General features: G+C 61.0%; 1 protein-coding gene across 3 annotated transcripts in view; it reads left to right on the top strand.

Annotated features, from left to right (window-relative positions):
* The first annotated feature begins 668 nt into the window (after positions 1–668).
* The window catches only part of PPARGC1B (PPARG coactivator 1 beta), a 44233-nt gene continuing 27858 nt past the window's right edge, over positions 669–17043 (top strand). For all 3 annotated transcript variants that reach the window (XM_080555216.1, XM_080555215.1, XM_080555217.1), the window contains exon 1: positions 669–997. In XM_080555216.1, the coding sequence (XP_080411342.1) occupies positions 914–997 (84 nt within the window). In that variant the 5' untranslated portion in view covers positions 669–913. The remainder of the gene's footprint in view (positions 998–17043) is intronic.

Below are 17043 nucleotides of genomic sequence, written 5' to 3'. Positions count from 1 at the left end.
CATTGGGAAAACCCAGTGTTACTGCATCACACAGTGCTAACGGCAGGTCCTGAAGCAGAGGGAGGCTGAAGGGTTTGGAAACGGCCTCGGAAACAAGAACAAGGCGAGAAAGCTGATGGGCAGCAAGGCTTTTGTGCTGGAGGAAAACCCCCTTCTGTTCAGACATCAGAGCCCAATGCAACCTAGGTCGCTCCTCCTGGCTTTGTTTCCTCAGCTGTTTGGGCACATTAGGATCCTGCAGGCCCGTCTGAGCCGTCTGGTGGGATGTGAGGGTCCGGGCCCATTAAGCTGCAGGTGTACACTTGGCTGGCCTTACATCAGCTAACCCAGGCCGCGCTGCCAAGCCCTGCTCTCTCCCCATAATTGCTTCGGGTAAGCACAAAGAGCATCCACGAGATTTGGGGCCTGCCATCAATTATTTCTGAGAGGGCTTTTAGCGTCTGCACGCCTCCAAACCTGAGACAGAAAATGACGCACGTGACATGAGATGCTGGCTGGAACGGGGGGGGGGGGGGGGGGGGGGCTGAGACAACAGAGGGGACCTGAAGCCCCCCCGTGCTGCTCCTGTCTCCCTGCTTACCCCCATCCTACCCCAAGCACCTCGGGACACCTCTCCGAGCCAGCACCCTGCGGTCCCCACCCCCACACGTCTCCCCCCCCCGGGCCCGATGCCTGCCGTCGGGGCCCCTTCGTCGCGGGCGGCAGCGCTGCGGCTGCTCCCCCCTCAACCCTCCCGTTGGGGGGCCGCTCGGCGACCTCCTCCCCTATTCCCCCGTCTCCCCCCCGAATCCCCGGACCCCCCCGGCTCCCTCCCCGGCTCCTGCGGGCGGGGGCTGCGAACGGCTCCGCCCCGGCGGCCGCCCGGCTCCTGCCGCACGCTCGGAGCCGCCTCAGCCCCTGCCGGCGGTGGAAGATGGCGGAGCCGGGGCCGGACTGCGGCGCCCTGCTCGACGAGGCGCTCTCCTCCTTCGTCTTCAACTACCTCGCCGACAGCCAGGTGGGGGGGGCACAGAAAGGGGGGGGGGGGGGCGTAGCGGGGCGGGGGTTCCGCCGGGGCGCTGCGGGGATGGGGAGGGGAGGGGGGACAAGGGGGAAGGGCGCTGAGGTGGTCCCGCAGCGGGGCTCCGTCGGGTTTGCTGGGGAGGGGTCGCACGGAGTGACCCCCCCTGCACCCGGCTTACAGCCCCGGCCCCGCTTGCGAGCCCCGGCCGCACGGGGACGGCCCCGAGCCTGGGGATGGGGGTGTCGAGGGGGGGGACGCACAGGAGCAGCCCCCCCCCCCCGGCCCTGCTGCAGCCCCCGGTGCTGGGGGGGCTGCGGGGGAGGCAGGAGCCGGGCCGGGGGCTGAGTCATGGGCAGCGGCGCTTGCACGCCCACGGGCTGCGGGCTTGGGGGGGCCGGGGGGGCTTCGCGCCGCACCGCGGCCACGCCGGGCTCCGGCTCCCTTTTGGACGGAGCCGGGCGTTCAAACCGGCTTAAGGCTCCTTGGCAGCTCCCGCACCATCACGAGAGCGAGCCGGGCCGGCTATAGGGCTCGCATGCTTTTCCATTTTGGGGGGTGAAGGCAGGCACCGCACAACGAGCCGGGCGGCAGCCGGAGCCGTGGCTAGTGCCGAGCACCCCAGCGGGTGTTTCGCAGGCAGATCGCTGGGGTTGGTGCAAGCGGGAAGAGTTTTGTGTAGTTATATATCATCCCTCCAGCCCTTCACTTTCATAACCCCTGATTACAAAATAGCTCCGATTGTGGAGCTAGCACATTCATCCCAACCCTTGCTCTCTCACCAGTTCAGCTTCAGGATTGCACACAGCAGGGGTATGCGTGCTGCGTGTGTGCAAGGGGGGAGAGCCGGCACTAATCCTGCTGTTTGGGTGCAAAACAACATCTCAAGGCTCAGTAAATCAGATTTGCCCCTGGTGCATGTGCCAGCCAGAACCAGGCAGGTCTTGCCACCAGCTGGACCGGTGGAGTCCCGGCGCCGCTCCTGGCGTGCGCCAGCGCTCCAGCCTGGCACAGGACACGGGCAGCTTGCTGGGGGCAGAGCAGCGGGGAGGGACGCGGGCTGCTAACGAAGAACTGATGACAGGCTGATTACAGAAGAAGGGTCAGGAAGGGTGAGAAGTGGGCCAAGAAGGTTTTGTAAGCAGTTTGTGCCTTCTGATTTGGAAGGATTTATTATCGCTGGGGGGAATGCCGGCTGGAGAAAGGAGGCTGGTTTTGCGAGGTGTCATCCCTGCAAAGTGTTTCAGAAAGGCTGAGCTCCCCCCATCCCAATTACTCCCTAGGCAGGTGAAAGTTCCTGGCTCTGCTTCCCAGCAATAACCTGCCAGTTGTCTGCGTCTGTAACGTGAAGTGGAAAGCTCGTGTGACTGCAGCACCCATCTGAAGGGTGGTTTGCTTTGCTTTTTGTCAGCATTTGATGTTTCAATCTAGGAATCTTATTCCAAAAGGGGGCTGGTAAGGCTGAAAAAGAAACCTTGAGAAGTGTCATCCTTCTCTGGTGCAAAACCACCATGTTGTGAACACCCTGCAGAATTTGGGACTGTGAAATGGCTTGTGATGAAATAAGACCATTTTTATGGTACCTCGTGGATAAGGCTGGCTGTGTTTGTCGCCTCTGTTCCTCTCCCTCTCCCGTACCTGCGCAATGTTGGAGGAGGCACCGTCCGTATGCGCATAGGGTCAGCGCTGCTCTGATGCCTGCTGGTGTGTAACGTTACGAGCAGCAAACAGAGCTGGGCAGGCTGCTGCGGGTTCCCTCGGAAGTGCCATGCAGCCTGGGGTTGTTGTACGGCGCAGCGGCCGCTTTAGATAATTGCATTTCCTCCCTGTCCCCCCGTGCACACAAGGGTTAAAGGCTGGTGTGAAAAGAGAGGAAAAGAGAGGAGAAACAAAACAAAACAAAACAAAAAAGTGTGATTTGCATGCATTTGCTTTGGAAAGGGCTGAAGTTGTAAGTGTTCGTGGTGCTTGTACCTTAACCTCTGATGAAACTGCAGTGGTGGCTCCAGCCCTGGTGCTGTCACATGCTTTCTTCAGAACTATAAACGGGAGGGAGGCGGGTCTCACGCTCCCTCTGACGTCTCTCCCCATTACTACTGTACTAGCCTCTGCTTACAACTGCCTTGCTGACTTCTCAATGAAGCCCCAAAGCTGCTCCTGCACGGTCCCCGCTGTTCCAGCACGGGATCAGATTATCCTGAGAGGCTGCAGTGTCAGGAGGCCACGAGATCATCAATATTACCTGGTTCCCCTGTGGAAATGTTGAGGCACTCTGCCTCTTCCCCCAGCGCCTCTCCTGCTTGCTCCCCACGCTCTTCCCTGCTGCCTGCTTTCGCAGCAGGGCTAGTGCAAGGCATAGCGTAATGTGTGCGGGTGCTCGGTGGTCCCTTCCCCTCGGGAGGGCTCTCGTGGAGACGCACGGAGGTTTAACGTGGGCATTTGCATCAGGCCCTTAATTATCTGGGCTTGTGCTGAGGATGCCTGCTAACCTCTATTTACATATCGAGGGCAGCGATGATTCACGTGGTGCCTGCATTGCTACAGAGAGAAAATCAGGGTTTTGCACTCAATGCCTGCCTTTTTCCTGCCACCCTCTTTTCCTTTTTAACAGCAACGGGAAGGGATTTTGGTTTGCGGTGGCTTGAAACGTGTCATTTCTGGGCCCGTGTAATCCATTTTGTGCAACATCATGGCCCAGAGGCACACAGCTGCCTTGGGGTGGTTTGCCCAGTGGCACCGGGTGCTGGAAGGGGCCGCAGCAACTCCACGGATGGGCTGCCAGCCCCATGTCCTGCAACAGGCAGCAGCATCAGACTCATGGCTTCGATTTGTTTTAAACCCCTAAACGAAGTGCAGCAGGAAAAAAAAAACACACGCAAAAAAAATAACAACAGGCTGCTTCTGGGAGGGATGCTTGAAGATCACATGAACTGAAATACTATATTCTCTCTCTAAGTTCTCAGCCTCCTGCTAACAGCTTGATCCATCGATGAGTGCAGAAAGCATGCCGAAGCCCTCGGTTGCGCAGAGGTGCATCAGGCGGCCTGCTATTGTTAGTAATGAAGTGGGTACATGTCCCTAATTTCCGATAGTCCTCACCAAGCAGACTGATATTCTGCTTTTGTCGCGTGCGGTGGGATCTGGACGATGGAGGCAGCCCAAGGGCCTGGACAAAGGCTGCAGCGTGGGTCACGGGGCCCCGTGCCACAGAGGCTGGTGATGCTGTCCCCTCTCCGGGTGCAGCAGGTGGGCTGCAGCATGGTGGTGGTCACAGAGAGAGGCTGCTGGTGCTGGTTTGTTTGCAAAGCAGCACCCCCGCAGCCATGCACGTTGCAGCTTTGGGTACAGGAGATGGAGAGCGTGGTGTGCTGCTGAGAGCCGTGGGAGCCGGAGCAGCAGGGGAAGGAGGGCTGGCCTCAGATTCAGCCCCTCGGCAGAGCCTGGGTGCAGACCTGCTGCTTCCAGCCCTGGATCTGAGCAGGTCCTTCCCACCCTGGCAGGACCCCACGCTGCCCCTTGCCTCCGCCCTGCCTGCACATCCCCTCCCTGGTCCCATGCCGTAATGGAAAGGCACCTCTCCAACAGGTGAATAATTAAGGTCTTAACCTCATGCCTCAAGCAAAGGGAGCTTTGTGAAAGAGACAGATTTCTCTCCCACATTAACCTTTCCAATGTCAAAAGCCTCTTTGTAGTTAGAAACTCTGCTTGCTCCGGCACTTAAGTGCTGTTGGTTGAAAATTAAAACTGTCCTGGGGCTGCGGGACCTTCTTCGCTTTGAGGAACGGGGCTCCGTGGCCCCTGGAGCAGGGCTGGGGACACGGACACCTGTGGGGCTCTGACAGCTCGTGCTGCGTTGGTGGGGTTGGGACCTGGCTCACGGGAGAGCCCACGGTGACTGTGCCAGCAGGCAGCGCGCTGGCAAGGATGTGCTCGCCCTAGGCCAGCACCCTTGGGAGCCTGGGGACATCACCCCCCGGGGCAGGTCAGAGGTGATGCGAGGGGACTGCTTGTGCATCTGGGACCAAAGCCACCACAGCCACCGCTCCTCCTGCCTGCCTGTGAATCTGGGGACACGGCTTCACTGAGACAAGGGGCACTTCCTGGGCCTGCGTGCCCTAGGAGAACACCGCTGGGCTCTCCATCACCCCAGGGAAGGGCTGTCCCCAAAGATAAGGCCCTGCCGAGCACGCTGCCGCCAAGGAGACAGGGCAAGAAGAGCCAGCGTTTGTCAGAGGAACCCGCTTCAGGCCCCCGCTCCGCAGCTGAGCCCCGCTCCATGGCAACCCCGCACAGCCTTATATTTCTCGTGACGCTTTGGCAGAGCGAAAGCAATGGAGCAGAGGGGGAACCCTGCATGCTGCCTGCACGGGGAGGGCCGTGGGGGCATCCCCGAGAGCACCAAGGCACCCCCAGAGCTGGTGGGCGCCTGCTGTATGGGTGCAGGGGAGCGGGCGCCCCGCTGCCTGCGCCACATGCCGGGGATGCAGGTGCCCATCATTGCAGAGCAGAGCTGTAACAAGCCAAAGACTAAAGGTTAAAGTTAATGGCACGGACGGGGAGGTGAGGTACACTGACCTACTTCCAGAGGCAGCCGTGCTGCTGTGCCGTTGGCACCCAGGTAAAGGCTCAGCCAATGCGCTCCCCTCCACTTATCTCTCACCTCTTTTGCTCTTCAGCACTTTTCCTGAGCTCCAGCCACGGGACCGTGCAAATTATTATTTATTTATCGCCTTTTTTTTTTTAATAGTGTGAGCTTCCAAGAAATGCCAAGGACTTTGCACGGATCTGGCAGTGCTCGTGGTCTCAGCAGCGCTGTCCTCGCCCAGCTCTGTTTCGCTGTGCCTCCCCAGGCAGAAGGCAGTGACCAGCTCCGAGCTGCTGCTGCAAGTTGTTGCATTAAGCTGGTTCATGTCGGAATTAAGACAAGGGAAAATAAAAGCTTGAAATCTCCTTTGGCTCTGTAAGAGCTGGAACCTCCCCGGGGGGTCCTGATGCGGTGTCAGCATCCTGAGTGTCTGCCGGTGGGGGTGCAGAGACGGGCACAGCCTCAGGGGCTGTGTGATAGCCCCATCCAGTAGCCAGACTAACCTTTGATCACTCTTGGCTCCCGGGCAGATGTGTGGGGCTTAGGGAAAACGCTTTGCTTATCTGGCTTCCCGCAGTCCTGAGACAAAGCGCTGGGTGCTGGGCACCTCCCTGGCCTGTACCCGGAGAGACGAGTGCTCTGCGGGAAGGATGCCTCTCGGCACCACGTGCTGCAGGAGCCCAGCAAAGACCCTGAAGCAGCACAGGGGCTGTTCACATCCTTCCATGCGCACCACCCTTTCCTCCTGCACCCTTTCCTTCTGGTGAGGGGCCACGCACGTGTTTCCCCTCCAGCAGGGAGCAGAGGGGGAGTCCCTGGCCTGTGGGCTGGGGTGGGAGAGACCCCGGTGGCCGCGACGGCTGATGTGACACTTCTCTCCTCCCCTGGGATGCAGTGTTACATGCTTTATATGGATGTTTTTGTGCTGAGGTGGCTGAGGATAAAGAGACTGCCTCTAGCTCTTGCAGCGAATGTGATTGCAGGGCAGCGGATCTTCACTGCGATGCATTTTCTGAATTCTTCCTCTGCGCCGCTTCTGCACTGAGCATTGGCTGCCTGCAGCGACAGGGAGCACGTTGCCTGAAGCAGTCCCTTCTGCTGAGCCAGCGCTGCTGGTCAGACACCTCAGTTCCTGTTTCAGTTTGCAGAAAGTTCATCACTGCTGTCACTTTGCTTCCCCGGCCATTGTTCAGGGAGGCTGTGGGACCCCGTTCGACCCGGGCAGATGGGGCGGCGGGAGCGGGGGCTGGGACGTGTCATCCTTTCACCCCTGCCAAAAGCTGCTCTCCCCACCTAGTCCCTGAGGAGCCCTCGTTTCCTAATTTTCGTGTACATCAAGAGCAAGGAAATCCTGTGAGAGGGGGGGAGATGGAGGGGAGAAGGCAGGCGGGGGGTCTGGGCTGGGGCTGCAGCATGGTAGGAGCAGCGTGCCGGGTGGCTGGCGGTGTGCTGCGTCCAGCAGGGAGCCCTGCTGCCTCTCGTCGCCTTTCTTCTCCCCCCTCCTGCCCAGATGATGGGGGAGCTGCGAGTTTCGTTGCCTGCAAGTGACAGGTGTGGACCTGGCTGTCCTGCAGCGAGGGGACCCAAGGCTGGGGCAGCCCTGGGCAGGCAGAGGTGGGGTGCAGGGGAGCAGCGCCAGGAGCAGGCAGCATGCTCCACGTCCCCCAGCCTCGGCAGCCTGCTTGCTGAGCTCATCCTCACTTTGCTTTTCACCAAAGTGCCTAGGTGGGAGTGGGTTACGTTGTTTTTTTTTTTTTTTATGATGAAAGTGCCCGTGTAGCTGTGGGGTGTTGCAGGAAACACTGCAGCGACCGTTTGTGCGCACAGGATTCCGCCGGGGCTGGAGCGGCGGCTGGACGCACGGCTGGCTGACAGCAGGCAGCTGGAGGCGTAAAGCGTCGCGCTGCCACGGCTCCTGTGGAAGGCCATGCAGGGAAGGAGCTGGCTTTCCTTCCTGCTCTGTGAGCACTGGTGCTGTTGCCCATCTGCACCATCCAGGGCGTTGCTGGAAGGAAAGCAGCCGCGGCGCTGCTGGTCCTCGCAGGCTCTCCAGGCTGGCAGCCTGGGCGCAGCCCACCCACGGGGCGATTTTCTGCCTGACCTCAGCACCAGGGGCCGGAGGGCAAAGTGGGACACGGGGAGCGTGGCAGAGATTTGTACCGGCACGGCCAGCACTGCCCTGTGCTGCCACGCACAGGTTGCACACCCAGCACCCAGCGCTGCGGGGCTGGACTTTGTTCCAGCCCCGGTCTCCTGATTTCCTGGGACTTGCATAGCCTCGGCGCAAATGTTTGCAACTGCCACGGCCCTTTGCTTTCAGCTAGTTAAACTTTGCAGCGCCGCCGGCTCCTTTGAAGCCACAGCTGCTTAGCTGCTCGCCTTCCCCAGCCCTGCCCGCGGGACGTGCGTGCGGCTTGGAGGCACGCTTCAGCACTGCGGTGCCAGCGGGGTTTTTAAACCTGCCCCGGAGCTCCACACAGCAGAAGCTGAGGACTTCAGCCAGCCAGCATCGTGTCTCCTTGTGAGCATGCTTGCATGCAGGTAGTCACGACCTAACCGTTCTAATAATGAAGACAAAAAAAAATGCAACTGCCTTACTTAAAAAGGAAGTTTCTGTGTATGTGTGGGCCCCACCAGGAGAATGGCACATGGCTTTTTTTGGGTGCTAAAACCAATTACACAGATAAGAGAACTCGGGTCTTATGAAAACTGTGTGGTTTTCTCAGTCTGAGAGGTTTGATGGTGCTTTTTTTTTCTTGCTGTTGTGTCCTTTTAGGAAGGAATACAAATGCCTATTTCTATATATATTGAAAATGAAAGCACTCAGTGCGTGTCCCCAGAAACTCCCGCTGTGCCCGCTACCAAACCCGCTGGCATGGAGGCTGCTTTTCAGGTGACTACAGCAAACAAAACCGCAGGAGCTGGTGCCGGCCCTGGGTTCAGCTCAGGGTGGAGCACAGGCAGCTGCAGCCCTGCGGCTTTGGGATGAGAGGCAGTGGGTGCGTGGGACACGCTCCTGCATGCGGCTCCTCTCCTCGCCGGGCCAGAGGCTTCGGGATGTGGAAGTCAGTGCAGGAGGAAGGAAGCCAGCAGCCGAGCGGGTGGGAGGTCACGGGGAGCTGTTAGGACACGCGTGGGCAAGGAGGGCTGGAGCCGCTCGGTTTGTTTGCTGCTGGAGCTGCAGCGCTCGGGGTGCCTCCTCGCCCCTGTTCGCTCCTCCCTGTGCTTTCGGTCGTGCTGCCCACAGGGATAGGTTCCCGTCCTGGTGACCTGCTGCTCTCTGCAGGGCCAGGCAGCCGTGCTGGAGCCACAAGGTGCCACTTGGGGATGTTGTGAGGTGCCACTTGGGCACGTGGTGAGCAGAGCAGGTCCCAGACAGGGTGCTGGGGCAGGGTGCTGGGGCAGGGTGGGTGCCCCCAGCTGTTGCCCCTGCTTTGCTGCCTCTGCATCAGCCCGCACTGCCTGCCACGTGCCTGCCTGTCCCGGGCACCCAGCCCAGCTCTGGCAGCACATCCCCGAGTCCACCAGAAATGAAAAGCGGGAACCGTCCCCGGCTGTGCTGCTCACTTACAGCACTTTGAGGACCTTTGAAGTTTCTCTCTGTCTTTACGTAACCCAAACTAATTCTTTTTGGAAACAGCCACTCTAGCTCATTTAGATACCTAAACATAGTAGCCTCTCCTGTGGGAGGACTAGCCCGAGAGGGCAGCGGAGGGGCTGGGAGCTCCGTGGGGCTGTGCTGGGCAGTGCAGACCTCTCCCCGTGGCTGCCATGGCTCGCAGCATCGCGGGGCAGCACAGGGCGGTGGGGAGCTTGCAGCCTGCTGGCACCCGAACCGCAGGCTTTCCTCTAAACGCCTTCTCCGTGCCTTTAGAGGCAGGAGCCTATCTATGCCCCAACACGCTGCTTGTTAGCTTCCCTTGGAGGAAGGAGCTGGATTGCAAAACACGTGGAGCGGAGCTCGGCTGCAGGAAAAACCTCCGGTCCTGTGCCACGACGGGGGCTGAGGCGCCTGGGGGTGGAAATTCAGGGCCGCTGGAGCAGGGTCCCGGAGCGTGACAGGGGCTGGGCAGGCAGGAAGGGAAGGCAAGAGGAGCAAAGATCCTTCTGTCCTCAGGTGTACGGGGCACTGTGTGCATCAAAGTCCTCTGAGCTCGCTTAATGAAAGACGTGGGATCTGCCCCTTTGAAAAGCCAAGCCCAGCACACCTCCCAAGCACCATTTCCCCTTGTCAGGGCTGTCCTCACAGGGCCCTGCTGGTGGCCTTCCCTGCACCTGTGATGAGGGTGCCGGGGGTCCCTCCGCAGGGAGCAGGGAGCTGCGCTTTGTGTCAGAGTGTCCCAGGAACCTGGGGCATGAGGCACACACCATGCTGCTCCGGGTTCTTCACATTTATCAGCACTCAGAGGGACACGCGGCTGCCTTCTGCCTCCTGCGGGACAGCAGCGGGTCCCTCGGGTTTTGAGCCTTCATCTCTGTGCCAACCACCAGGGTGCGAGCTGCCTGGCAGGGGGAGATGGCGTGGGTTTGGAGAAGGCCCCTCGCTGTTTTGGGGATGCCCTCCTCCACAGGGTGCTGCTCGCTCCATGGACGTGGCCCTGCAGGGTGAAACAGGGCAGGTTGGAGCTGCGTGTCCCCAGCGGGAGGTGGTGGCGCGGCGCAGAGGGCTTGGAGTGGCCCCAGGATGCCGATGCTGCTCCGGCAGATGGCTGAAACCATTGCGCCCTGCTCTGAGGAATACAAATGTGCGGCAGATACAGTTACCCATCCCCGAGAGCGGTGTTAGCTTTCATCTAGATCGATATCCCCGCCTGCCTGCGTCTGCTGGAGCACTCAGTTGGCAACCCAACCCCAGCCAGGAGGAGACACCCGCCAAGGCTCTGCTGCCTGCCCCAGCCCCCGCCCGTCCGCCTGTCCGCCTGCCTTGGCGTGCAGGCAGAGCCAGCACCGACCGCAGCGCTGTGGCTGCGCTGCCGGACCCCTTCATGCGTAAAATGTAATAAATAGGGCCATAAGCCTTTTACGAAGTCTATTTCCACCCTTGAATCCGGGATTTAATGCATGGCTGCTTAGCGAGGCTGAGGATTTCAGGGGTCAGCGGGGCTAATTGCACCGCTGCAGGAACAGGGCGCGCGGCAGGGTTCCGCACACAGGCAGAAGGCGGTGGCAGGGACCCGGTGGTGGGGGACCCGGCTCCCACTCTGCCCTGTCCCTGGACCAGGGCCCGGAAAGCAGCCACCACACTTGGTGGCTTGGCAGGTGACCCTGGAGAAGAGCTCCTCGGCAGGCACTGGTGGCTTTTTGGGCTGGGGGGAGCTCGCTGCCACTCTGCTGGCCCTGGTGCCGGGTCACACAAGCCGGGCTGTGGTGGTACACGTGTGCTCCGAGATGGTGCCACCGGGAGCTGTCCCCAGGGCCACCAGGAGCGGCCGAGCAGCTCCAGGGCACAGAACCGGCCTGGTGCCGTGGTGTGAGCTGTGTGCCTGGCCGGGACAGGGCTGGCTGTCAGGGAAGGCCGTGCAGCACTGGGACAACCCACAGCCAGCATGAGGGGACCCAGATGCCCCCAGGTGAGCTGGTCAGCGGGGCCCTGCCGGCGGCTGCAGCAGCTGGAGGGTGCCAGCTCCGCTCCATCCCTTCCCGGTTGATCCCGCCATCTCCATCTCACCGAGTGCTGGAGTCACCATGGAAACCGGCGTGGTGGCGGCGCCATCACCCGCAGAAACCGTGCGGGATCCTCCGGCCTGCGCCGGGCTGGCTCAGGGCTGCCAGCCCCCTGCTGCTCGTGCCGGTTCCCCGTGGGCTGCAGCACGCTGCTGGGTGCCTGCCGTGCCCCTGCCTGCGCTGTCGTTTTCCTGGAGTTGCAGCAGGGCCTGATCCATCAGGGCCTGTCAAGCCTGGAGAGAGCCTTGAAGGATGCGCAAAAAAAAAAAAAAAAAAAAAAAAAACAAAGTGAAAAGCCCTATAGTATTGCTATTAATAGTTCCTTTTGTCAAAGTTATCTTTAGCAGCTCCGTTCCCACCTTCATTCACAGCAGCGATCGCACGGGCCTGATGCTTCTCACGGGTGCCCAGGTGGCTTGGAGGTGGCTCTCACTGCCGTGGGTGACAGAGAGGGACATCTCTCAGGGCTCGTTTTTCCCTGGTGACTGCAGCTGTGAACTCTGGTTTGCCTCTCCTCCCACATCGCCCCTGCCTGAGCTCCCAGGCAGCACGGCTGGGCCGTGCCAAAGGCTTTCTCCCTGGAGCATCCCCGCTGGGAGCCGCAGCGGTGCTGGGGTCGAGCTCAGCGAGCAGAGGAGGCAGCGCCCGAGCTTGACTGCCTGGGATGGAGCAGACGTTTTCCGCTTGTATCTCAGGGGGTGTTTTCATCGCTTTCAAGCCCTGGTCCTGCGTTCCCTCCGCCATCCATCCTCAGAGCTCCTGCAGGCCCTGGGAGGGCTTTGAAGGCGCTTTGAGGGTTGGTGCCATTCGGCCCCTGCTGTGCGGCAGGATCTTGCAGCACCTGCGAGGGCAGGGCAGCTTTGTCCTGCTCTTGAACTCCGCAGTCACAGAGCGCCTTGGTTCCTGGCCTAATCCGTTCCTGCGTTTAATGAGCTGCCTCATTAGAGTGCCTTTCCCTAATAACCACCCCTCTGGGCTGGGCGAGAGGCTGCTGATGTTTGCTTGTGGATAACTGGAGGCTGCCGAGGGCCTGTCCAGGTGCTGCTGGGGTGCAGGGAGCTCACCACCACTCTCCACTGGTGCCTGCTCCCTGCCAGGCCTGCAGCGCTGTGCCTTTTCTTGGCGTTGCAGTGAGGCCGTGAAGAGGGGCAGCATCCCCAAGCACCCCAAACTTTGCCCCCCTTGCATTCCAGCCCAGGAGCTGCTCCCAACTGGCGGCGAAAGCACCCAGCTTTACCAGCCCCAAGCCACCAAGGTGCAGGTGGGGAGGAAGGAGAGGGGGTGGCACACAGGTTGCACTGGGAAAGCCATCTGCCCCGCAGGTGGCCAGACTGGGTATACTGGGTCCAAACTGCCCAGCCACCCAGACAGGCTGGTCTGCAGTCTCCCAGGCAAGCATACTTGCCTGCTGATGTCCCACACTCCGGCTCCTGGCACGAGCCTGCCAGCCAAAGCCACACATGTGCCGTGGGCTGGGCATGCTCAGCGCCGCAGGCCTGGGCGGGTGCGCTGCCAAAGCTCAGTGATGGGGTGCGAGCTCACTGCCGCTGTGCTCGGGAGCTTAGGCGGCTGCTTTCAGTAAATGGAAATGGAAATCTCCCTCCCGGGGGCCTGCTCTGTGCAGAGTGCCCGTGGTTTGTGGCAATGGGCTCCTCGGGGTGGCCATCCAGGGGATGTTGGTGCCTTCTGGTCCCCAGCTCCATGGTGGCCACCCTAGCCAGCCTGGGAGCCTGGGTGTGGGGGGGTTGCTACAAAGGAAAGGGTTCAGCGGTGCCTCTGGCAACGTGACAGTGTTTCACGTCTGCCACAGCACATGCTGAGCAGCCTCCGTCTTGGGGCCATGGTTTTTAGGGTGGCGATGATGCAAGGAGGAAGGCGCCTGGTGCCAGTGCTGCTTATATTTAGCTGACCCACTTGCTGAGTGGGGACTGCGCCCTGCGGGATGGGGAGGGTCGCGGATGGCTGATGCTTCTCCAGCAGGATTGGTCCCCAGAGGGGGCAGCCCCACCGGGAAATAAGGAAGCAGCACTTCGGTGGGAGATGGGGCACGTGGGGTGCTTTCCCGAAAAGTGCGGCAGCTCACGCTTGCCCTTGCCAAGCTGGAGGGGACATCATGTTCCCATCCGATGGCCTCCCTGAGGTCCCCTTGGCTCGCTCCGAGCTGGCGGGGCTGTCATACCTGGAGAAAGGCAAGTCCCCGAGGTGGGTCAAAGCAAAACACTTGCTGCGGAAAAGGAAATTAATTAGAGGAGCTTTGCTTCACTCCAAGCAACTGGAAAGGCTGATGTTTTTTCTGTTGGACGATAAACTGATTGTAATGACAAAACCTCAACAAAAGCAATGCTCTTAAATGCTTTCTTAATTAATAATTCTCAATAATTACTTGACGTCAATGACCAATAAATATTTCAGAGAAAGGAAGTTGCAGTTAAGTGCCGATACCTTTGTTCCTCCAATCACCAAGCCTGGCTACTCAAAGTCTTGATGAATCCAACAATAAAACCCGGGGAGGGCCAAAGCTGATGTTTTTAAGGGAAAAAATTAAGCAGGAAAAAGCAGTCAGTAAGGTGTGTGCACAGGCGGAGAGGGGGACAGCTGAGCAGCCACCCCCTCTGCCCATCTGCGGGGTGGCAGTGCCGGGTGGGTGGCCCCATGGGTTCCCCTCTCCTGCCCCTCTGGTGCTGCTGAGCCCCCCAAAGCCCCCGTGCGCCCAGCTGTGCCCCTGGTGTGGGCTCTGGGGGCAGCGTTCCCAGGGGAGCCGGGGTTCGAGGGGGCTTCGATGCTGAGCATCATGCGCCCGATGGGGTCACCTCCGTGGCTTCGTCTTGCAGGTGCCTGCCATGTGCCCCCTCCTCCTCTTCCTCCTCCCAGCGGTCCGTCTTTAGGGCAGCATCTCCCAGGGCCTGCCGGCTAGGCCAGCTGCATTTTGTCGGGTGGGGATCAGGGGGACCCCTCTGCATCTGATGTTGAGCAGAGCCTCGGGAAAATGTTGAGCAGAGCCTGCTGCTTGTCCCCGTCGCAGTGCCCCTGGCACGAGCACGGTGCTGGGAGGGTTAACATCCTCCTCCTCCTTCTCCTCCTCCTCCTCCTCCTCCCGGCCTCACAGCCATCTTAAATCCACCGAGCTGGAGCCCTGCAGTCCCGTTCCCTTTTACAGTATGTGCCAGCTGGGAGCCCTGCCGGCTCCTCCGTCCCGTCCCGCTCCTTTCCTTCTTTGGCTGTACCCGTGCCGCCTGCCCTGTGCCGCTCCCCCCGCGGGGCTGTGGGCAAGGCGAGGGGCAAGGGGCGAGGGGGTGTCGGGGCCGGGCCGGGCTGGGGCAGCAGGCGGGGGAGGCGAGGTTTGCAGAGGTTTCTCCAGGACGGCGCTTGGTCCCTGCCAGGAGCCAAGGGGGATGCCAGCCGGCATGGCAGCGAGCTGCAAATCCCTTGGCAGGCATTGGCGACATCCTTCTGTGGGGGCTGAGTCCCCGTCCCAAGGGCCAGGAGGGGAAACTGAGGCACAGCCGCGGTCGGGAGCTGCTGGAAGTGCAGGAGGAGATGACAGAGTGGGGGAGCAGGCAGCTTTGGGAGCCTTTCACAGCAAACCTGCCCTGGGGGGGCATGGTGGTGGGGCCAGGTGGGGAAACCCGTGCACCGATGGAGAATTGGGGTGAAAACACAAGGGTGGGAGCCCCACGCAGCAGGGCCGGGGTGCTGCTTTCTGTCTGTCCTGCTCTCCTCTAAGGGAGCCACCGGATGCGTCCCCATTGCTGCCTGGAGCCTGTCCCCTGGCTGCCAAGCTGCGTCTGCCTCCTGCCAACTCTTATTTTAGGGCTGCGTTTCTCAGCTGCTCCTGGCTCTGTGTCCCCGGCGCTCGGTGGCCTGCTACCCAAATACCAGCAGCAGCACGAGGATCTGTGGCCCTGCAAGCTCAGGGGAAGTGGGGGAAAGGCCCCGGGGCTGGGGAAGGATGGGAGCTCCAGCCTGTCTCTCCCTCTCTCTGCAGACACTGCCGCAGAGAGGGATGTGCCCCGGGGAGCACGTTTCTGGCTTGCTTGGGTTGTTGCAGGCCCGTGCTCAGGACGGGCTCTGGGCAGGGGAAGCAGGGGGAGCAGCCTGTGAAGGCACAGGGACGTCTCCTGATGTGCTTCTGGCCCTGCGAGCTGTCCTTCTGGCCCGGGCTTGCTTCCCAGCATCCACTCTCCCCCAGAAGATGGACTGCTGCCATCTGCAAGGTCTGGCTGAGAAACGGAGCATTTAAACTCCCCCCTCACCCCGAGGGGGGATGCGGGGAGAACCCAATGGCTTCAAGTTTCCCTGCAGGCTCAAAAAAATGAACTGGGTTGTATGTTGGTTGGAAGATGGTAAAACCAGGGGAAAAAGGGCCAAAGCATATCCCCCGACTCTGGTTCCCAAGGGGACACTGACTGGGTGGCTTTTCAGCTTCATTGCATGAGTTGTGTGGCTTGTCTTGCCTGTCCCCATGTGGGGACAGCCTGGGGTGTGACGTCCTTGTGTCTGGGACCCTGAGCCCGTGGGGTTTTGGTGGGGTGTCCGGGCGGGCTGGGGACCCGGAGGTGTCTCCTTTGGCCGCACACCGCGGTCACGGGGCAGGAGATGTGGCTGTGACACGCTGGCAGCAGCGTGCCTGGGGGTGCAGATGTCCCCGCGTGCCCCGGCGGCGGCGCGGGATGCCCGGAGTTCCCGTCCTCCTTGGCCCCGTCTCAACGGGACTCGGCGCCAGGAACAGAGGAGGCTGCTGCGCGCAGCCAGCAGCGCCTCATCCCAGCGGGGCAGGGGCTGGCTTGCAGCTCACCCCGTCTCTTCCCCATTTTTCCCAGGTGTTGGGACATGGCAGCAAGTGGGCAGCCCTCGGCGTGGCATTTAGTGGCGCTGGCTGGAGCGCAGCCCCCTGCCCTTGTGCAGCAGCTGGGGATGTGGAAGCGTCCCCGTGGCAGGCTGGGGGTGCTGCTAGGGGAGCGGGGCCGATAGCGCGGTGACTGCCAGCATTTGGTGGCCTCCAGGTCTTCACCTCTTGTGCTCTCCGCCAAGGAGTCAAGTCAAGGAGGGTGCAGGTTCCCAGCAAATGCTGGGGGGCATCTCCTTCCCTCGGGGCTTCCTGGAGCGTTTGCCATAAATGTCTCCTTGCCCGGAGCCCCAGGAAGATGGTGAGTGCAGCCAGATTGAGTGCTGGCATCCTCAGCCGTGCTGGCTGGCAGAGTACACCTGTGTTGCATCAGCAGGAGAGCTGCAGAAACCCTGCTCCTGGGGGCTGGCTCAGCGTCCTGCGCTGGGTGCCCCGCATCCTGCCGCTGCTCGCAGCAGGAGCCCTTCCCACCGAGGCCATGCCCTCTAAAAGAGGTGCTCGTGCGCCTCCAAACCTCCAGGAGTCAGAATGGGGGATTTGGACCCACGGCATTTTGCCAGCAAACCAATCCCAGGAGACAGCAGGGAGAAGCCTCGTGGTACGTGTGGTGCTTTGCACCCTGTTTGTCTGACCTCGCTGCTCCTTCTGCAGCTGCTGCACCTGCTGGAGGCTGTGTCCTGCACAGCTGGGAGGGATCGTGGGCATATGACCAACCTGTGCTGCAGAGGGCATCCCTCCCAAGAAGGAAGAGCTTTTCCATCCCGCCGTCTGCATGGCCCGGGACACAAATTTCCCAGCTTCCTCCGGTCCTTCGTGGCTCTGCTGCAGAAGCCTGAGCTTGGTGGGGCTGCTGGGGTGCCCAGCGGTGTGGCGGTGCCACATTGTCACCTCCATCCCTCTGCAGCCCTGCCCTGGCTGGGCTCTGGCAGCGGCCATGGGGGACCATCA

Source organism: Anser brachyrhynchus, assembly GCF_964034855.1.
Source record: "Anser brachyrhynchus genome assembly, chromosome: 14".
Taxonomy (NCBI): domain Eukaryota; kingdom Metazoa; phylum Chordata; class Aves; order Anseriformes; family Anatidae; genus Anser; species Anser brachyrhynchus.
This window is presented reverse-complemented; position numbering and strand designations above follow the sequence as displayed.